The following is a 21,840-nucleotide window of genomic DNA, read 5'->3' as shown; positions in this document are numbered from 1 at the left end:
CTGTGTCCTATGGTGTGTAACCTATGTCCCGTAGCCTGTGTTCTAGCCTGTGTCCTGGGTTCCATGTTCTGTGTCCAGTATCCTGTGTCATATATCCTCTGGCCTATGCCCTGAATGCTGTAGCTTGTGTTCTATCTTGTGTAGCTTGTGTCCTGTAGCCTGTGTGCTGTAGCCTGTGTTCATGTCCTCTACCCTGTGTTCTGTGTTCAGTAGTCTGTGTCCTATATCCTGCAGCTGTGGCCTTTGTCCTGTGGACGGAGTGCTGTACACTGTGGCCTCTTTGCTGTGCCCTGTAGCCAGTGTCCTCGGACTTTAGCCTGTGTCTTGTGTCCTGTATCCTGAGTGCTGTAGCCTGTCCTTGTGTCCTGTTTCCTATGTTGTTTAGCCTTTGTCCTATTTCCTGTAGCCTATAACCTGTGTCCTGTAGCCTATGTACTATATCCTGTAGCCTGTAACCTGTGTCTTATAGCCTGTGTGCTATATTCTTTATTCTGTGTCCTATATTCTTGTCCTGTGTCATCTGGGCTATGTTCTGTGTCCTGTAGCATGTGGCCTCTGTGCTGTAGCCTGTGTCCTGTGGCCTATGTCCGGTGTCTTGGGTCCTGTAGCCTGTGTCTTATGCCCTGTGTTCTGGGTCCTGTAGCCTGTGTATTGTTTGTGTCTGGTAGTCTGTGACATAAGTCACAGGACAGAGGCTACAGCACAGAGGCCACAGGACACAGGACATAGCCCAGATGACACAGGACACATGATATAGGACACAGAATATGGAACCCATGACACAGCCTAGAGAACACAGGCTACGGGACACAGGTTGCAGGACACAGGACATAGGCGACAAGCTACAGGGCACAGGACACAGGCTCCAGGAGACAGGACACAGGCTCCACAATCTAGGACACAGTCTACAGACCAAAGGACAGTGGCTACAGGACACAGGTTACAGGACACTCTATCCTATAGCCAGTGTCCACTGTCTTGTTCCCTTTTTCGTTCAGCCTGTGTAGTGTAGCCTATGTCCTGTGTCGTATAGCCTGCAGCCTGTATCCTTTGTTCTGTAGCTCTGTCCTGTGTCCCACAGCCTCGTTCCTGGATCCTCTGTCCTGTGACCTGTGTCCTATGTTGTGTAGCCTGTGACCTGTGTCTTGTACCTTGTGGCCTATGTACGCATCCTGAATCCTGTGGCCTCTGTCCTCTAGCTGGTGTCCTGTGTCCCCTAGCCTGTGTCCTGTGTCCTGAGCCTGTGGCCTTTAATCTTTGTCCTAGGGCTGGATTCCCCTTTGCTGTAGTCTGTGTTCTGTGTCCTGAAGCTGGTTTCTTGTAGCCTGTGGACAGTGTCCTATAGTGTGTGCCCTGTGTCCTGTAGCCTGTTCTCTGAGCTCTGGGGCCTAGGTCCTGTGGCCTGTGGCATTTGTCCTATGTAGTGCAGCCTGTGTCCTATAGTCTGTGGCCTCTGTCCTGTGGTCTATATCCTATAGCATGTGTCCTATGTTCTGAACTTTGTCCTGGTTCTTGTAGCCTGTTGCTTTTGCCCTGCAGCCATTATACTGTGTCCTGTGGCCTCTGTACTATAGCTGGTGGCCTGTGTCTTGTTTCCCCTTTCCTTTTATGTGTGACATGTATCCTGTGTCCTGTATCCTGTGTCATGCATCCTCTGTCATGTAGCCTGTGTCCTGTGTCCTGTAGTCTGTATCCTTTAACCAGTGTCCTTTAATCTTGCCCTGTGTTTATGTTGTGTATCCTGTGTCCTGTAGCCAGTCTCCTGCAGCATGAGGACTATGCTTTACAGTCTTTGTCCTGTGTCCTGTGTTGTGTGTCCTCTGTCCTATAGCCTGTGTCCTGTGTCTTGTTTCCTGTGTCCTGCAGCCTGTATCATGTAGACTGCGTCCTCTGTCTTGTAGCCTGTGGCCTATGTATGCATTGAGTATCCTGTGTCCTGTGTCCAGTAGCCTCTGTCCTGCATGCTTTGTCCATTGTCCTATGTCTTGTATCCTGTGTTCTATATCCTGTGGCCTATAGCGTGTAACCTATGTCCCGTAGCTGTGTTTTAGCCTGTGTCCTGGGTTCTGTGTTCTGTGTCTTGTATCCTGTGTCCTGTATCCTCTGGCCTATGCCCTGAATGCTGTAGCTTGTGTTATATCTTGTGTAGCCTGTGTCCTGTAGCCTGTGTGCTGCAGGTGTGTTCATGTCCTCTACCCTGTGTTCTGTGCTCTGTAGTCTGTGTCCTATATTCTGTAGCTGTTGCATCTGGCGCCCCAACTGGGACTAGAAACCAGGGTGCTGCAGCTGCAGGCGGAGGATTAGCATAGTGAATCGTGGCGCCAGCCCACGATAAATTTTAAAAGAAAAAGGAAACAGACCAGGAGTCTCTCCAGTGCCAGAAGACTTCCTGCAGGCAGCAGGAGAGGGCGTAACAGATGAGTGCATGGGGCTGTGGTGAGCTCGGGGCTCGGGGTCCGTGCTGTCGTGAGAGCACAGCACAAGGGACAGTGTGTCCCGAGAGCACAGTGCTGGGGGCCATGGTAAGCTGTGGGCCATGGAGGAGCACAGTGCAGGGGAGGTGGTGAGCTGGGGGCCATGGAGGAGCACAGTGCAAGGGCAGTTGTGAGCTCGGGCCTGTGGTGTCCTAAGAGCGCAGTGCAGGGGACAGCTCACCACGGCCGCGGAGCTCACTGCCACCCTCTGCACTGAGCTCCCGGGGGCCAGACCCCAGGCAGGGGTAGAAAACCTCTGGAGAACCTGACTAGCCCTAAGAGAAGACTGGACAGTGACCGTGGGGCCTTCCTTAAGGCCTGGGCAGATGACCGACCGAAGGCAGATCCACACGCACCTCCCGGGCAGCCAGCTCAGAGCGGGGTGGAAGGCGATGTTTGCTGAGTCACAGCAGGGCCCGAGGCGGGGGCTCAAGTCCTCATGTCCCTGCCTCCCACCCCAGACCAGGTGGAGCTCCCGGCTCCCAGCTGTTGTGGGTGTTTGGGAGTGAGCCAGTGAATGGAGCTATCTCTTTCACTCTCCAATAAATAAAAATGAAGCTAAAAAATGAAACCAACCCCCTGCGATCACACACACACAGGACACTCCGTGTGGCATCAGGGTTCCACGTGGTACCTGCTGGGGTCGCTCTCAGGAAACCGGCCATCCCCCCCCTCCCCAGGGAACCAGGGGTGCAGCCCTGCACCTGCTCCCGACTCTTCCCAGGGTGGCATCTGCAGTCCCCGTTCATGGGCTCACCCACCACCACGTCTGCTTCTGCCCCTGCTCACCGGGACGGGGTTGTGACACAGCGGGCTCACCAGGACCCAGGCATCCTGGACCTCATCTGGGAGCCTGGGCCACACTCCCCTCCTCCCCTTCCAGGGCATGGGCACCCCTCCCATCCCAGCCCTTCAGGGCCAGGCCCCACTACCCTCAGTGCCCTATAGGGCCAGACCCTGCTCCACTCCTCGTCCTCCTGGGCCTAGCCCTGCTCCCCTTTTTGCCCTCCAGGGCCGGGCCCTGCTCTTCTCAAAGCCCTCCAGAGCTGGATGCCGATCTCCTTCTCACCCTCCAGGGTCTGCGCCTCACTCCCTCCTCGCCCTCCAGGGCCTGGGCCCCTCCCATCGCATCCTGCCAGGGACGGGCCCCTTCCCATCGCATACCTCCAGGGAAGGGCCCCACTGCCATCAAAACCCTAGAGGGCCAGACCCTGATCCACTCCTAGGCCTCCAGGGCCTGGGCTCCACTCCAACGCTCGCCCTCCAGGCCTAGGTCGCACACCCCTCCTCACCCTCCAGGGCCTGGGCCCCACCCCCCTCACCCTCCAGGATATGGGCCCCACTCCATTTCTCTCCCTCCAGGGCTGGGCCATGCTCCCAAGCTCGCATCCAAGGTCAGACTCTGCTCCCCTCCTCACCCTTCAGGACCTGGGCCCTGCCCCCCACACTGCTCTCCAGGGCTGGGCCCCACTCCCCTCAAGGCCCCCCAGGGCCAGACGCTGCCCCCTCCTCACCCTGCAGGGCCTGGGCACGCTCTGCTTGCTGCCCTCCAGGGCTGGACCCTGTTTCTCCTCCTTGCCTTCCAGGGCCGGACCCCACTGCCCTCAAGGCCCTCCAGGGCTGGACCTGCTCCACTCCTAGACTTCCAGGGATTGGGCTCCACTCCCCACGCTGCCATCCATGGCCCAGCCCCACTCCCCTCAACACCCTCCAGGGCCGGACCCCACACCCCTCCTCACCCTCCAGGGCCTTGGCCCCATTCCTCTCCTTGCCCTCCAAGGCCAGTGCCTGCTCTCCTCCTCACACTCCAGGGTTGACCTGACACTTTCTTGTTGAGAAAATAAAGCGGAGGAAAACAGACAATATTGCAGGGAACCAAACCTTTTATTCTGTAACAGGGTTAGATCCAGAAAGGTCTCTGGACCTTGGACAATCTCTGCTTTGATTTTGAAACATTGCTCATGGCTCGGTGAGGTCTCAACAGTGAGGCTGTGAGCATGAAGTGGCCTTTGTCCTTTGTCCTATAGACTGTGTCCTTTCGCGTATGTCCTATGTCTTGTGTCCTGTAGGTCCAAGGTCTAGAGACCTTTCTGCAGCTAACCCTGTTACAGAATAAAAGGTTCGGTTCCCCGCAATATTATCTCTTTTCCTCTGCTTTATTTTTCTCAACAAGAAAGTGTCAGCTCAACCAGTGGTGGGAGAGGAGGAGATCAGGCACTGGCCTTTGTCCTTTGTGACATAAGTCACAGGACACATGCTACAGGACAGAAGCCACAGGCTACAGGACATAGGCTAAAGGCTACAGGACACAGCCTACAGGCTACGGGAGACAGGACAGAGGACACAGGACACAGGCTACAGGACACAGGACATAGCCCAGATGACACAGGACACAGGATATAGGACACAGAATATGGAACCTAGGACACAGCCTAGAGGACACAGCCTACGGGACACAGATTGCAGGACACAGGACATAGGCGACAAGCTACAGGACACAGGACAGAGGCCACCGGACACAGGACACAGGCTCCACAATCTAGGACACAGGACAGAGGCCACAGGACAGTGGCTACAGGACACAGGCTACAGGACACTCTATCCTATAGCCAGTGTCCGTTGTCTTGTTCCCTCTTTCCTTCACCCTGTGTCGTGTAGGCTGTGTTCTGTGTCGTGTATCCTGCAGCCTGTATCCTGTGTTCTGTAGCTCTGTCCTGTGTCCCATAGCCTCTGTCCTGGAGCCTCTGTCCTGTGTCCCGAGTCCTATGTTGTGTAGCCTGTGTCCTGTGTCTTGTACCCTGTGGCCTATGTACACATCCTGAATCTTGTGGCCTCTGTCCTCTAGCTGGTGTCCTGGGACCCTAGCCTGTGTCCTGTGTCCTGAGCCTGTGGCGTGTAGGTTTTGTCCTAGTGCTGGTGTCCTCTTTGCTGTAGTCTGTGTCCTGTGTCCTGAAGCCCGTTTCTTATAGCCTGTGGACAATGTCCTGTAGTGTTGTCCTGTGTCCTGTAGCCTGTTCTCTGAGCTCTGGGGCCTAGGTCCTGTAGCCTGTATCCTGTGACATATGTCCTATGTTGTGTAGCCTGTGTCCTGTAATCTATGGCCTATGTCCTGTGGCCTATAGCCTGTAGCCTGTGGCCTTTACCCTGCAGCCTTTGTCCTGTGGCCTGTGGCCTCTGTCCTATAGCTGGTGTCCTGTGTCTTGTTACCTCTTTCCTTCAGCCTGTGTCGTGTAGCCTGTGTCCTGTGTCAAGTATGCTGTGTCCTGTAGCCTGTGTCCTGTAGCCTGTAGTCTGTATCCTTTAACCAGTGTCCTGTAATCTGTTGCCTGTGTCCTATGTTGTGTATCCTGTGTCCTGTAGCCCAGCTTCTGTTACCTGTGGCCTATGCCGTGCAGCCTTTGTCCTGTGTCCTGTGGCCTCTGTCCTATGTCCTGTGTCTTGTTTCCTGTGTCCTTCAGCCTGTGTCATGTAGCCTGCATCCTCTGTCTTGTAGCCTGTGGCCTATGGATGCATTGAGTATCCTGTGTCCTGCGTCCTGTAGCCTCTGTCCTTCGTCCTGTGTTCTGTGTCCTATGATTTGTATCCTGTGACCTATATCCTGTGCCATCTAGCGTGTAACCTATGTCCCGTAGCCTGTGTTCTAGTCTGTGTCCTGGGTTCTGTGTTCTGTGTCCTGTATCCTCTGGCCTATGCCCTGAATGCTGTAGCTTGTGTTCTATCTTGTGTAGCCTGTTTCCTGTAGCCTGTGTCCATGTCCTCTACCCTGTGTCCTGTGTTCTGTAGTCTGTGTCTATATCCTGTAGCTGTGCCCTTTGTCCTGTGGCCAGTGTGCTGTACACTGTGGCCTCTGTGCTTTGTCCTATAGCCAGTGTCCTCGTCCTTTATCCTGCTCATGTAGCCTGTGTCCTGTGTCCTGAGTCCTGTAGCCTGTCCCTGTGTCTTGTAGCCTGTGTCCTGTGTCCTATAGTGTTTAGCCTTTGTCCTGTCTCTTGTAGCCTGTAACCTGTGTCCTGTAGCCTGTGGACTATATCCTGGAGCCTGTAACCTGTGTCCCGTAGCCTGTGTCCTCTGTTCGCTATTCTGTGTCCTATATCATCTGCCCTATGTCATCTGGGCTATGTCCTGTGTCCTGTAGCATGTGGCCTCTGTGCTGTAGCTTGTGTCCTGTGGCCTATGTCCTGTGTCTTGAGTCCTATAGACTGTGTCTTATGTCCTGTGTTCTGGGTCCTGTAGCCTGTGTATTGTGCCCGGTAGTCTGTGACATAAGTTTCAGGACACAGGCTACATGACAGAGGCCACAGGCTACAGGACACATGACACAGGCTACAGGACAGAGGCCACAGGCTACAGGACACAGGACATAGCCCAGACGACACAGGACACAGGATATACGACACAGAATATGGAACCCAGGACACAGCCTAGAGGACACAGGCTACGGGACACAGGTTGCAGGACACAGGACATAGGCGACAAGCTACAGGACACAGGACAGTGGCTACAGGAGACAGGGCACAGGCTACACAATCTAGGACACAGGCCAGAGGCCACAGGACAGTGGCTACAGGACACAGGCTACAGGACATAGCCTTTGTCCTGGAGCCTCTGTTTGTGTCCTGTGTCCTATGTTGTATAGCCTGTGTCCTGTGTCTTGTATGTACACATCCTGAGTCCTGAGGCTTCTGTCCTCTATGGTGTTCTAGGACCCCTTGCCTGTGTCCTGTGTCCTGAACCTGTGGCCTGTAGTTTTTGTCCTAGTGCTGGTGTCCTCTTTGCTCTAGTCTGTGGCCTGTGTCCTGAAGCCCATTTCTTGTAGCCTGTGGACAATGTCCTGTAGTCTGTGTGCTGTGTCCTGTAGCCTGTTCTCTGAGCTCTGGGGCCTAGGTCCTGTGGCCGCTGGCCTGTGACCTTGGCCTTTGTTCTATGTCATGCAGCCTGTGTCCTTTAGTCTGTGACCTATGTCCTGTGGCCTATACCCTGTAGCATGTGTCCTTTGTCCTCAATTCTTTGTCCTATGTCCTGTATCCAGTGGCCATGGCCTGCAGTCTTTGTCCTGTGTCCTGTGGCCTCTGTCCTATACCCAGTGGGCTGTGTCTTGCTCCCTCTTTCCTTCAGTCTGTGTCCTGTAGCCTGTGTCCTGTTGTGTATTCTGTGTCGTGTATCCTGTGTCTTGTAGCCTGTGTCCTATACGCTGTGTCCTGTGTCCTGCAGCCTGTGTCCTATGTCCTGTAGTCTGTATCCTTTAACCAGTGTCCTGTAATCTGTGCCCTGTGTCCTATGTTGTGTATCCTGGGTCCTGTAGCCCGTCTCCTGTAGCCTGTAGCCTATGCCCTGCAGCCTTTTTCCTGTGTCTGTGGCCCCTGTCCTATAGCCTGTGTCCTGTGTCTTGTTTTCTGTGTCCTGCAGCCTGTGTCATGTAGCCTGCATCCTCTGTCTTGTAGCCTGTGGCCTATGTATGCATTGAGTATCATATGTCCTGTGTCCTGTAGCCTCTGTCGTGCGTCCTGTGTCCTGTGTCCTATGTCTTGTATCCTGTGTTCTAAATCCTGTGGCGTCTAGCATGTAACCTATGTCCCGTAGCCTGTGTTCTAGCCTATGTCCTGGGTTCTGTGTTCTGTGTCCTGTATCCTGTGTCCTGTATCCTCTGGCCAATGCCCTGAATGCTGTAGCTTGTGTTCTATCTTGTGTAGCCTATTTCCTGTAGCCTGTGTGCTGCAGGTGTGTTCATGTTCTCTACCCTGTGTCCTGTGTACTGCAATCTGTGTCCTATATCCTGTAGCTGTGCCCTTTGTCCTGTGGCCAGTGTGCTGTACACTGCAGCTGTGTCCTGTGACCTGTAGCCAGTGTCTTCGTCCTTTAGCGTTTGTCCTGAGTCCTGTAGCCTGGGTCCCATGTCCTTATCCTGAGTCCTCAAGTTGTCCCTGTGTCCTGTAGCCTGTGTCCTGTGTTGTTTAGCCTTTGTCCTGTCTCCTGTAGCCTGTAACCTGTGTCCTGTGGCCTATATCCTGTAGCTTGTAACCTGTGTCCTGTGTTCAGTATTCTATGTTTTATGTCCTGTGTCCTGTGTCGTCTGGGCTATGTCCTGTGTCCTGTGGCCTCTGTCCTGTGTCTTGGGTCCTGTAGCCTGTGTCTTATGTCCTGTGTTCTGTGTCCTAAAGCCTGTGTACTGTGTCTGGTTGTCTGTGACATAAGTCACAGGACAGAGGCCACAGGCTACCGGACAGAGGCCACAAGCTACAGGACACAGGACATAGCCCAGACGACACAGGACACAGGATATATGACAGAGAATATGGAACCCAGGACACAGCCTAGAGAACACAGGCTACGGGACAAGGGTTGCAGGACAAAGGACATAGGCGACAAGCTACAGGACACAGGACAGAGGCTACAAGAGACAGGACACAGGCTACACAATCCAGGACACAGGCCAGAGGCCATAGGACAGTGGCTACAGGACACAGGCTACAGGACACTCTATCCTATAGCCAGTGTCTGGTGTCTTGTTCCCACTTTCCTTCAGCCTGTGTCGTGTAGGATGTGTCCTGTGTCGTGTAGCCTGCGGCCTGTAACCTTTGTTCTATAGCTCTGTCCTGTGTCCCATAGCCTCTGTCCTGAGCCTCTGTCCTGTGACCTGTGTCCTATGTTGTACAGCCTGTGTCCTGTGTCCTGTAGCCTGTCCCTGTAGCCTGTGTCCTGTGTCCTATGTTTCTTATCCTTTGTCCTGTCTCCTGTAGCCTGTAACCTGTAGCCTGTAACCTGTGTCCCATAGCCTGTGTCCTTTGTTCGGTATTCTGTGTCCTATATCCTGTGTCTCGTGTCATCTGGACTATGTCCTGTGTCCTGTAGCCAGTGCCCTCTGTGCTGTAGCCTGTGTCCTGTGGTCTATGTCCTGTGTTCTGGGTCCTGTAGCCTGTGTATTGTGTCTGGTAGTCTATTTCCTTTGTCCTCTTTCCTATAGCCTATGTCCTGTATCCTGTGTGATGTTGCTGTGTCCTTGTCCTTTAGCCTCTGTCCTGTGTATGTGTCCTGTGTCCTATGTCTTGTATCCTGTGTTCCATATCCTGTTCCTTGTCCATAGCCTGTGTTCTAGCCTGTGTCCTGAGTGGTTGCCTCACACTGTGTGGTCTAGCCTGTGTCCTGTGTCATGTAGTCTGTGGCCTCTGTTCTGTGGCGTTTATCTTTGTCTTGTAGTCTGTGGCCTATGTCCTTTTGTCTATGTCCTGTATCCTGTATCCTGTGTTCTATGGTGTGTAGCCTGTGTCCACTGTCTTGTAGCCTCAGGCCTATGTATGCATCCTGTGTTCTGTGGCCTCTGTCCTATAGCTGGTGTCCTGTGTTCTGAGCCAGTGTCCTGTGTCCTGAGCTTGTGGCCTATAGTCTTTGTCCTAGGGCTGACTTCCTCTCTGCTGTGGCCTGTGTACTGTATACTGAAGCCAGTGTCTTGTACCTGTGGACAATGTCCTGTAGTATGTGTCCTGTGTCCTATGTCCAGTTGCCTGTGTCCTATGTCCTGTGTCCTGTGTCTTGTGTCCCATAGCCTGTATCTTATGTCCTGTGTTCTGTGTCCTATAGCCTATGTCCTGTAGCCTCTCTTCTTTGCCCTGCAGCCTGGGTCCTATGTCCTGTATCCTGTGTCCTGTAGCCTGTGTCCTTTGTCTTGGATCCTGTGTTCTGTAGCGTCAACCTATATCCCATAGCCTGTGTTCTAGCCTGTGTCCTGGGTTCTGTATTCTGTGTCCTCTATCCTGTGTCCTGTGTCCTCTGACTATGCCCTGAATCCTGTCACCTGTGGCCTTTGGTTTGTGGCCTCTGTCCTGTGTCCTGTAAGCTGTGTTCTGTAGCCGTGTCCAATATCCTGCACCACAGCATACAGCACACCGGCCACAGGACAAAGGCCACAGCTACAGGACATAGGCCATGGACTACAGGACACAGGCTACATGACACAAGACAGAGGCCACAGGCCACAAGATAGGATGCAGGGCACAGGCTACAGGCTACAGGCTACAAACTACAGGACATTGTCCACAGGCTACAAGAAACCGGCTTCAGTATACAGGACACAGGCTACTACAAAGAGAAACCAGCTCTAGGACAAAGACTACAGGCCACAGGCTATAGGACACAGGCCACAGGCTCAGGACACAGGACACAGGATCAATGCACAGGCCACAGGCTAGGGGACATAGGACACCAGCTAGAGGACAGAGGCCACAGGACACAGGTTGCATACATAGGCCACAGGCTACAAGACAGTGGACACAGGCTACACAACATAGAACACAGGCTAGGGCCGGCGCCGTGGCTCACTAGGCTAATCCTCCGCCTTGCGGCGCCGGCACACCGGGTTCTAGTCCCGGTCGGGGCGCCGGATTCTGTCCCGGTTGCCCCTCTTCCAGGCCAGCTCTCTGCTGTGGCCCGGGAGTGCAGTGGAGGATGGCCCAGGTGCTTGGGCCCTGCACCCCATGGGAGACCAGGAAAAGCACCTGGCTCCTGGCTCCTGCCATCGGATCAGCGCGGTGCGCCGGCCACAGCGCGCTGGCCGCGGCAGCCATTGGAGGGTGAACCAACGGCAAGGGAGGACCTTTCTCTCTGTCTCTCTCTCTCACTGTCCACTCTGCCTGTCAAAAAATAAAAAAAAAAAAAAAAAAAAAGAACACAGGCTAAAGGACTTAGGCTACAGGACTCAGGACAGATTTCAGGACACAGGTCACAGGCAACAGGACATAGGCTCCAGAGCACAGGCAGGGCCCTGGCCATGCTCCAGTGACATGCCCCTCCCTCCTCCTTGCCCTCCAGGGCCATGATCCCCTCAGGCAGGGCCCTGGCCACCCTCTAGGGCTGGGCTCCTTCTCTTCTCCATGCCCTACAGAGCCAGGCCCTGCTCCCCTCAGGTGTGGCACTAGACACCCAGCAGGGCTGCCCCACTCTCCTTGTCCTCCAGGGCCTGGGCCCCACTCCCCTAGTTGCCCACCAGGGCCTGAGCCCAGCTCCCGTTGCTGTCCTTCAGGGCCAGGCCCTGCTCCCCTCACCACATTCCAGGGCTGGGCCCCGCTCCCCTCCTCACCCTGCAGGGTTGGACCCTTTGCCTCTCAGGCCCAGCCCTGTCCACCCTCCAGGGCTGGTCCGCTCCTCCTCTCGTGCCCTACAGAGCTGGGCCCTGCTCCCCTCAGGCACGGCACTAGCCAGCCACCAGGCCTGGCCCAACTCCTCTCCATGTCCTCCAGGGCTGGGCCCCACTAACCTCAACACCCTCCAAGTCCAGACCCTGCTCCCCTCCTCCCCTACAGAGCCACGCCCTGCTCCCCTCAGGTCCATCCCTGGCCTCACTCCAGGGCCAGACCCTGTTCCCCTCCTCACCTCCAGGGCCAGTGTTCCCCTCCTTATACTCCAGTGCTGGCACCGAAAGCCTCCTCACACCCTTGGTCTGGGCCTGCTCCCCTCCTCCCCCTCCAGAGCCAGGCCTTTCTCCCCACAGGCCCATCCCTAGCCTCCCTCCAGGGCCAGACCCCGCTTCCCTCCTCACCTTCAGGGCCAGGCCCTATTCTCCTGGCCTTCCAGGGCCTGGGTCCCGCAACTCTCCTTGCCCTGCAGAACCTGGGCCCCACTCCAACCTTCACACTCCAGGGCCTGGGCCCCACTTCAGGGCTTCCCTCCAGGGCCAGGCCCCACTACCCTCCTCACCTCCCGGGCAGGCCCTGCTCTGCTCCTCGCATTCGAGGGCCTGGGCCCACTCTGCTCGTCACCTTCCAGGCCTGGATCCTGCTCCCCACCTTGAAACCAGAGCCTGGGCCCAGCTCAACTTGCTGCCCTCCACGGCTGGACCCTGTTCCCCTCCTCACCCACCAGGGCCAGACCCTACTCTCCTCCTCAATCTCCAGGGCCAGGCCCTGCTCTCCTCTTCCCCATCCAGGAGCAGCATTGGGCACCCCACACAGTTCCCCAGCACCTACCACTTCATGGCCTGCCTTGGCTGCCTCCTGCTTCCTCAGGCACACCCAGTGAAGCCACGTCTTTGTGCCCCAGTGCAGCCACCAGGAGCCACCCATCATGGGGCCCCCAGCACGGTCCCCAGCAGCCTCCCTATGATTGCGTGAGGATTCTTCCTACTTCTTCTTGGGCTCCCCTGTGGTTATCTGAGCCCTCTGTGCAGCCCCCAGGCCCCACCACACGGTCCCCAGGCCCCACCAGCTCCTTCCCTGGGCACTCCCACTGCCACTGCATCACTAGGTCACCACGTGGACCCTAGCAGCTGCCTCCTCCTTCCTCGCCCCCCCCCAGCATCCGAGTTTTAGGACCCCCCATTCTCCCAGAAGTCACTGAGTCTTTGGGGTTCTCGCAGTCCCTAGCAGTCATTGCCTCAGTCCTCTGTCACTCCTGCTGTCCCTGTATCATGTCTGAACTTGGAAATGAGGCTCTACAAAGGGGGTCTCAACTAACTCTCTTGTTGCCCAAGTGTGGAGGGTGGGCAAGTGGTCCTTGCTGCAGGACTGTTGAATGTGCAGAGGGGGAACATGGGTGTGGCATGACGATAGAAATTTCCCCTGTGAGTCACCTTTAAGAGCATGGCTCTGGGCAGGAATGACTTCCAACATGTTGTTTGCCAAAGAAAACCCTGGGCAGGAAAACGGAAAGCATGGGCACGAGTTAAGGTGCCAGGTGACTTCTTCCCAGACATGTGGGTCCTGAGTTCTTTGGGGCACACAGGAAGACAGCTCAATGGGAGAGGCCACCTCAGTCTGCAATGCAGGCTCCTCAGATCAGATCTAGGAGCTCTAAGTGTCGCAGGAGTTTCTCATCCAGGGACCTGGGAACTTGGGCTTGGAGAAAGAAACTCAGGGTGAGAAGAATTCCCAGGGTAGAGAGCCACCTGAGCACAGAATGCAGGCAATAATCAAAGGCAGAATAATGTGGCAGGAGGACAAAGAGTGTCATCCAACGTGGGCCCTGTATCTTACAGCCAGCATCCCACACCAATCGCTTTGAACTGGCTCAGAGACCTGGGGAATCTAAAAGATAAATGAGTATGTAGAAGATCAGGGGTTTTCCAAACACCAGAGAAGCAGTCTGCCTTACTCACCTTTCCCATGGAGCTGAGTCCATCCACGTCACGGCACCAACGATGCTGCAGGAAGTTCAAGTCCATTCTCTCTCTCACATAATCCCAACACGGATCATGAGGGTGGGGGAGAAAAAGCAAAAGTAGGTTTTTGTGAGAAAATGACACCCCTGCCAGCCAGAAGGGGGACTAAGGGAGGGGCCCAATAAGGGCTGGGTACAGGAAGTTTAACTAGGGAGTGATGTTCATGGATCAATTCTAAACAAAATGGAACACCATGTTCTTCTATCTTAGGAAAAGGTCATGACCCCTAACCATGCAAACATGTTTCCTTATGGCCATCTGAAAAATGCAACAATATCTTCCCTCTCTGCCTGCAGTTTCTCTTACTGCCTCCTCACCTGCGCTCCTCCCAGTCAGGAGTCCATGACTACCCTTCATTGCTTCACTCCTCTGGGAAGGGCCCCACCTCTGGGGCATTTCCCAAGAGGCTACTAAGAGGCCACTTTCCTCTCTGCACTCAAGGGCTTTCCTCTGGGGCTGGCAGGACACAACACATCCAGCTGAAGCATTGGATGACCCTCCTGCCAATCCCCAGGCGCCCCTTGCCCTTTCTGGCTTGCGTGTCTGAGGTCCCTGTCTCCTTCTCCTGCTGCTGCATTCCTGGGATGCTCTGTTCCTCTGAGGCACCCTGGGAGCCGCTCCTGACTTCCATATCAGCCTCACTGCTGCTGGTGCTCAGTGTGGTGGAGAGAGAGGACAGAGCATCCTGGCTGAGGACTGCACAGGCAGCGGGGCTCCTTGTCCACACGGCCCGTTGGGACCTGTCTGTCCTGCAGGACTCACTGCTGCTCACACTGGGAGTCCCATGGCAAGGAGTCTGCCCCGACTGGCCTTCTGCAAGCACCAGTGGTTGGGAGCTGAGAGCAGCACACTCACGGGCTCTGCTGTTGCAGCCTGAGTGTCCCTGGAGGCACTGGAGAATGGGACAGCTCTGAGCACCGGGGATGGCCTGAGGCATGGGCTTCCCTTTGCTGTGATCCTGCTGAAGTCCTGGGCACAAGGCACTGGCTTGGAGCCTGGGTGGCAGGGAGCCTGCTTGATGGCCCAGCTGGAATCCCAGGTCCTCAAGGGAGCTTAGAGCTTCAGGACCCTGAGGAGGTACTGCAGGCTCCACTTGGCTCTGCCCATGTATTTCTGGGATGCTGAAGCCCTGCTGTTGGGAGATCCCCCAGCATGGCACAGGGGGCAAGGGGTCATCCCATTCATGAAGCCACAGTGGAGGGCAGAGGCCCCATGGGAATTCCCATCCTTCCTGCTCCTGTGGAAGAAACAGAAACTCGTCACTGGTTCCAGCTGCTCCATGTCCTGCATGGAGCCATGGGTGGCCCATGATGTCTGCCACTGTGGGCCTGGCCTCAGGGTCCCGGGTCAGTAAGCTGTCCACCAGGTTACACAGCTCTGGGTTTCCATAGTGGGGGATTCTGTAGTATCCAGACAGGATGGCTGCCCGCAGCTCCACAAAATCCTCTCCAACAAAAGGCAGTGAGCCTGCCACCATGGCGTACAGGATCACGCCCACACTCCAGGCATCAGCCTTGTACCCGCAGAACTCCTCACCTAAGAATTCCTCGGGTGCACAGTATGCAAAGGTCCCGCACAGATTCTTCAGGCGCTCTCCACCAGCCAGTTTGCAGCTGAGACCGAAATCGCTCAACTTAATGTTTAGGTGGGCGTCGAGAAGCAGGTTTTCTAACTTTAAATCCCTGTGCACCATGTGCTGCGAATGGCAGTAATGCACAGCAGATAGAATTTGTTTAAATAGCTGACGAATCTCTCCATCCAGTAGGTACCCTCGTTCTACCATGTAACATCTAAGGTCCCCCCTGACTGCGCACTCCATGAAAATGTAGCCCCTCTCTGTGGTGTGCCTGACCTGCAGTAGTTGAATGATGTGAGGGTGATGCAGCCCCTTCATTATTTCTGCTTCTGTGCACAACTGCTGGAAGCTGCAGGAGTGCTGGCCACCATTCTCCACAACCTTCACAGCCACCTGGGTCCTGCTTTCCCAATGATAGGCCAGGATCACCAGCCCAAAACCGCCCTGGCCGAGGACCCTGAGGACCTGGTACCCATCCAGGACCTCCTCCTCACTGGTGAAGGCGGTGAGGCCTTCCATGGTGGGATCCCCACCCCACCCCCACCCTGCACTCTGACACTGGGAACACTTACAAGTCACCTAAAGTAGTAACAAAAACTGGGAAACAAACAGAAATCAAACAAGCTAAATGGTAACCAAAATTAACAACTCAATATGCTAATATTTCTACTAGAGAATGCTAACTCTATGAACTATGGTATACTAATCACTAACACTGTATCAAAATTAAGAATTAAAAGTTATAAAACACACAGAATACTAAAAATGGTGAAGGAAAGCAACACCAACTATGGTAACTATGGTAACAATGCTAATCAATAAGTCTTATAACAGTCTTATCTAAATCACAGGATTAAAAAATGAGAAAATAGACAACGGAGGAAACACAAGAAGGACAAATGAACACAGCATCAAGTACATTTAGCCTGTGAAAGAAAAAACAAAAAATTAATAAATAAATATTTAAAGAAAATACACAAGCACACAATGTAAAAATGGGAGGGGGAGAGAAATTGAAAAAATAGCAAAAAAAGAAAACTAAATAGAAGAAATACTAAAAGAACCACTACGGTAAAGAGAACTAATAGACCAGACAAGACAACACCACAAATGACAGGACAAGGGAAAACCAGTGATGTCGTCCAATCCTTCAGGCAGTCTCCACAGAGCTTCCTGGGCCAACTGACCAGAACCGAGCCCAAGCAGGGAACTGTTAAGGCAGTTGGAATGACATCACAATGGCCCCCCCGAGGGCAGAGCAGGCTCTAGACCAATCACAGCTGGGGACACAGCAGGCTGGTTTTCTCAAGAAACTTTCTACTTGGTTAAAGAGAAAGGACCCCAAAAGCTTTTGGCTTAAGTTGGTGGTAGAGATTGGTATTTAGGATTTGATAAATTAGCACAGTCCTCTTCAGGCGTTTTCTATTGTTTCAATACACGTATAGAAGCACTGATCCTCCCAGTCTCTATTTCCACCCCCATTCCCACCCCCTTTTTCATTTCCTCTTGGTTCCTGTCCATTAAAGACGTCCAGTAAGAGGAGTCAACTGCTCCTCTTAGCCCAGGCAGGCTCAGCTCACTGTCCCAAAAGATTTCCAAGCTCTGCCATGGCTTGAACAGATTGTGGCTCCCTCACTCATGTATACGTTCACTCACACACATATGTACTTGTATGTTCAAAAACAAAACTAGAGGCATAAGGTGTCCCTTTAGAGGAATTGAGCATTTGCAAACTGAGTTCTGGTGACGCTGCCCACCATCAGCCTGCTGCTCTGTTTGTCTGCTGAAGGTGAAACACTCAGAGCACACATGGAGAGAATAGAAACAATGTTACTGGAGATGCTGCACAAGCGAGCCAGGCTTCCTTCCCCATAGAACAGCAGGTTACAGCCTCAGCCTCACTCAGCTCCTGTCTTCCTCCTGAGGGAGGATTCCTGGGGATGGTAACGGACCTATTGTCGCTCCTCCAGGCTCCTGAGTTCTTGCAATGCAGACTGTGAAACGTATTTATGATATCTTCAAAATTAAAGTGGTGTTGTTCCCACTCTTGCTCTCTCCATCCCATTCTCTCCCCTTCCCTCCGTTTCTCCCTGCTGAAAGTATGTCTTTCAGATAGACTAATTACATTTTTAAGCTTTTGTTAATATTTAATTATTTATTTATTTTTAAAGATTTTATTTATTTGAGAGGTAGCGTTACAGTGAGAGGGAAAGACAGACAGAGAGGCCTTCCATCCACTGGTTCACCCCCAAATGGCTGCAATGGCCAGAACCATGCTGATCAGGAGCCAGGGGCTCCCTCCCGGTCCCCCACGCGGGTGCTTCCACTGCCCTCTGGGCCACAGCAGAGAGCCGGATCGGAAATGGAGCAATGAGAACTCGAACTCTCGTCCACATGGGATGCCTGTACCACAGGCAGAGGCCCAGCCCAGTGTGTCTGCTCCAATATTTTATTTATTTAAAATTGAGAGACAGAGTTAGAGACACACACACAGAGATCTTCCATCCACTGCTTCACTCCCCAGACCGCCACCGTGGCCAGAACTGGGTGGATCCGGAGCCAGGAGCCAGGCGCTTCCTCACTGCTCCCAGGCTGGAATGGGGAGGAGCAGCCAGGACTCCAGGCAGAGGCTCCGCCCACTCCACCACGGCCTGACTTCTTTCCAGGTCCTTCTGCGGTACCACGGATATCAACCGAGAAAGCCACCCAAACAGGTCAGTCCCATACAGCGGTTGGCAGGAAGGGATCCGGGCAGGCACCGCGGCACAGCAGGTGAGGCTGCCTCTCGGACGCCCTCACCCACGTACCCAGCCTGAGTCCCGGCTGCTCGGCTCTGAGGCAGCTTCCTGCTAATGCACCTGGGGTGCTCCCAGGCATGGTCACGCAGGAGACTCAGACGAGCCCCTGGCTCCAGCCTGGCCCAGCTCCACACACATCCGGGGAGGGCACCAGCGGGCGGAAGGTCCGTTGCTCTGCTTCTGTGCTGTGGCATCAGCGGGCAGGTGGAGCAGGGAGGTGCTACGGGGTCAACAGAACAGGGAGCCCCCCCGCAGAGCAGTGCAGTGAGCCTGGGGAGGTCAGCAGGGAGCCCCCCAGAGCAGTGCAGGGTACAGGGAGCATGAGGGGGCTGGCAGGATGCAGGGAGCTCCCCAGAGCTATGCAGGGTGCAGGGAGCCCCCCACAGCAGTGCAGGGTGCAGGGAACCCGAGGGGGCTCTCAGGGCGCAGGGAGCCCCCCAGAGCTATGTAGGGTGCAGGGAGCACAAGGGGGGCTGGAAGGGCACAGGGAGCCCCCCAGAGCAGTGCAGGTCACAGGAAGCCCAAGTGGGGCTGGCAGGATGCAGGGAGCCCCCTAGAGCAGTGGAGGGCCCAGCACCGCAGAGGGTTCAAGGGCAGCAGAGCCCTTCCTCAAGGCTGCCTGTCCCAAGAATGTAACTCATCACCCAGAATCTACTATCTATTTCAGGCTACTTTAGATCAAACATAGCTACTTCCACTGTTCAAATACATGAGATGGGACTACTCTTTTATCAGAGCTCAAAGTGTCCTATTATTTTTTATTATTATTTTTCACAGGCAGAGTGGACAGTGAGAGAGAGAGACAGAGAGAGAAAGGTCTTCCTTTTGCCGTTGGTTCACCCTCCAATGGCCGCCGCTGCAGCCGGCGCACCGCGCTGATCCGATGGCAGGAGCCAGGATCCAGGTGCTTTTCCTGGTCTCCCATGGGGTGCAGGGCCCAAGCACCTGGGCCATCCTCCACTGCACTCCCTGGCCATAGCAGAGAGCTGGCCTGGAAGAGGGGCAACCAGGACAGAATCCGGCGCCCCAACCGGGACTAGAACCCGGTGTGCCGGCGCCGCAAGGTGGAGGATTAACCTATTGAGCCACGGCTCAGCTGATTTTCAACCACTCTCTGACAGGCTGAGACTACGGAACACACTAAATACTACTTAAGAAAACACATTCACTATGACTTTACTCCACCATTCTCCTATAGGTTTTTCAGTTCTGCTCTATTAGATGGCTTGTTTCCTTAAATTATTCCAAATAGATATAATGAGATCTCTCCACTGGTTATCTCAAAAGTAGGGTAATGATCGACTGGATGAAGGCATAATCCAATAAAATTCAAATTTAATGATTCAAATTTGATGATACCTGTTTTCCAGATTTTTGTTCGTTTCAATTACAGGCATGGTGATCAATGAATGGGAAATGAATGACTACAAAGAGGATTCCCTGGTCTTTGGAAGGCATTAAAAAATTTCTACAACAGAACGCTAGTGATGGTTGCACAATTATATGAATCTACTAACACCAAGGAGTGGTAGATCTGTTAATTGGTAATTTTTCTTTTAAGTAATTTCAAAGGAAATTTCAAATTTCTGCTCCAAAATGTAAATAACGGAATAGTCACTTGTAAAGACAAGAAAATAGTACAACATACTTAACACCAATTCTCTTCTTAGATTAGCCCAAGAATTGAGGTCATAAGGAAAACAGCGTCCCTGAACATGAGAAATATACGCCACTACAAGAAATACCAGCTTACCAGGAAGAGAGAAGCTGCTGAATGCAGCAAATGGTAAGGACACTTCGATGGTAACTGTCCAACTGCTGGAGGCTGGAGGTGACCTGCCTTGACAGTTAAAAACATTTTTGTGTATGGGCATTTTGCCTTGTAGTTGGAAAACCCATTGAGACACCCACAATGCAGTGCCTCAGTTTGAATCCAGCTTTCTGCCAATGAAGACCTGGGAGTCAGCAGATGACGACTCACAGAGATCTATTACTGCCATGCAAGTGGGAGACCTGGATTTAGCTCCCAGCTTCCATTTCTGGCAAAGTTAGAATCACCCAGTGGATCATAGTTCAGTGGAAGTGAACAGTTATTAGTCATTCTCTGTAAGTCTCTCGGCTTCTTAAATTGGGGTCAAGGTGGAGTTTTGGAAACAGTTGTGGAATTTTACCACAAGAAACATAAACAGGTTCTCTTTAAGAGTAGAAAAATCATCAGCGCCCAGCACCAGCACTACTCCTGTCACTTCTGCCCCTCTGGAGGTCCTGTGGCCTGCAAATCCCAGCCTCAAATACAATACAGCAGCTCCAGCCCCACCCTCTGGCAGTGACTAGGGGTCTGCTTGCCGCATCTAATGGGCTTCACTGCTACTCCTGGGGCTCTGGCCCATCAGGCAATGGCTCAGGCCACATAACCAGGCTGTCCCAGCATCAGCTTGGCCTGCTCCCAGAACCAGTGATCTCTAGCATTTCTTGTATCACATTTGGGTGATGGGTGGTGAGCCATCACTGGGCCCATTCACAGAGCCAGCCAGGTGTGCTTCCAGAAACAATGTCATTTCTGCATCTCTATTCCCTTACTCTAGTGGTGGCTGAGGGACTCCATACCACGGGGCCAAGCAACTCCAATGGACCCCAGAAATACCCACACCCTTGATGCTACTGGAGTGAACTACAGCAAAAATAAGCTATAGGGAGAGGCCATTATCATTTTTAACTTGAAACAGAGACAAAACATGCTACAAAGTCAACACCTAAAGACAGACATTCAGGAAAAATCTTTCAATCCTTGAAAACCATCCCTTAAAAATGATACAAAAAAACTGATCTACCAGATGTGTAACAATCAACATAGGGACAGAAGAGTGAAAATTAAACAATATGCTACCAAAAAGAATATAACAACACTATAATGGCTGACCACAAAGAAGGTGGTGCATAAAATGCCAGATAAAGAATTCAAAAGACGGGCTTCATGAGGATACTCAGAGAGACACAAGAGAATATGGACAGTTACCTGAACGTTATGCAAGTGATGAATGATATCAATGAATGAAAACTTCAACAGAGACAGAGACCTTGAACAAGAACTGAAGAAAAATCTTACAAAACATGAAGTGATTAAGTGAAAAAAGTTACTGATATCGACAACAGACTATACTGAGCAAAACAAAGAATACCTGAACTCAAAGAAGAGCCTTTTTAAATATACCAGTCAGACAAAAGGAACCAAAAAGATGGCCTCCTGAGACCAGGGGAACACAACATAACCAAGTATTCAAATTTCCACAGTCGCTGAGGGAGAGAAGAAGAACCAGGACAGGGAGGTAATAGCTGAAAACTTCCCCATGCTGGAGAAATATACGGACACTGATGTATAGAAGGCCCCAAAAGTGTATGAGAAGTTACCAGAGAAATTTCTGTCACCTTATATTTGTACTCAAAAGAACAACACAAAGAAAGAAACAGAATTGAATCAGAAAAGCAAGTGGTCCCTTTTAAGGGAAACCCCGATTAGATTATTAGCACATTTTCCCCACAAAGCTTTCAGGATTCATAAAATATAAAATCCAGTCATGATTAAAATCATGAACACATGCATATGGAAAAAAATTTCTCAACTTAATAAACCCATACATGACAAACCCACAGCCAATATCATATGAAATGGGGAATTCAAAAACATTCCTCTAACATCTTTGACCAGATAAAGATAACAGTGGGCAGAGAGTACTCTCACTGGTCTGATTCAATATGAAACTAGATGTCTTGGATGGTGCTGTGGCTGACTTGACTAATCTGCCTGCAGTGCCGGCACCCCGGGTTCTAGTCCTGGTTGGGGTGCCG

At 52.9% G+C, this 21,840-nt stretch overlaps 1 protein-coding gene across 1 annotated transcript; it reads right to left on the bottom strand.

Annotated features, from left to right (window-relative positions):
• Positions 1-3,964: 3,964 nt before the first annotated feature.
• LOC127489218 (uncharacterized) lies at positions 3,965-16,478 on the bottom strand. The gene is made up of 2 exons (XM_070064675.1): positions 11,838-16,478; positions 3,965-4,576 (listed from the first exon to the last, which is right to left on the bottom strand). The coding sequence occupies exon 1, from the start codon at positions 15,713-15,715 to the stop codon at positions 14,057-14,059; it is 1,659 nt and encodes a 552-aa protein (XP_069920776.1). The 5' UTR covers positions 15,716-16,478; the 3' UTR covers positions 3,965-4,576; positions 11,838-14,056.
• Positions 16,479-21,840: the final 5,362 nt, after the last annotated feature.

This window comes from Oryctolagus cuniculus, chromosome 19 (assembly GCF_964237555.1).
Source record: "Oryctolagus cuniculus chromosome 19, mOryCun1.1, whole genome shotgun sequence".
Lineage (NCBI taxonomy): Eukaryota > Metazoa > Chordata > Mammalia > Lagomorpha > Leporidae > Oryctolagus > Oryctolagus cuniculus.
The sequence above is the reverse complement of the archived record's forward strand: the minus strand, read 5'-3'. Positions and strand labels throughout refer to the sequence as shown.

Excerpts from the sequence above, each read along its gene's own strand:
- LOC127489218 (XM_070064675.1), bottom strand. The coding sequence starts at position 15,715 with ATGGAAGGCCTCACCGCCTTCACCAGTGAGGAGGAGGTCCTGGATGGG.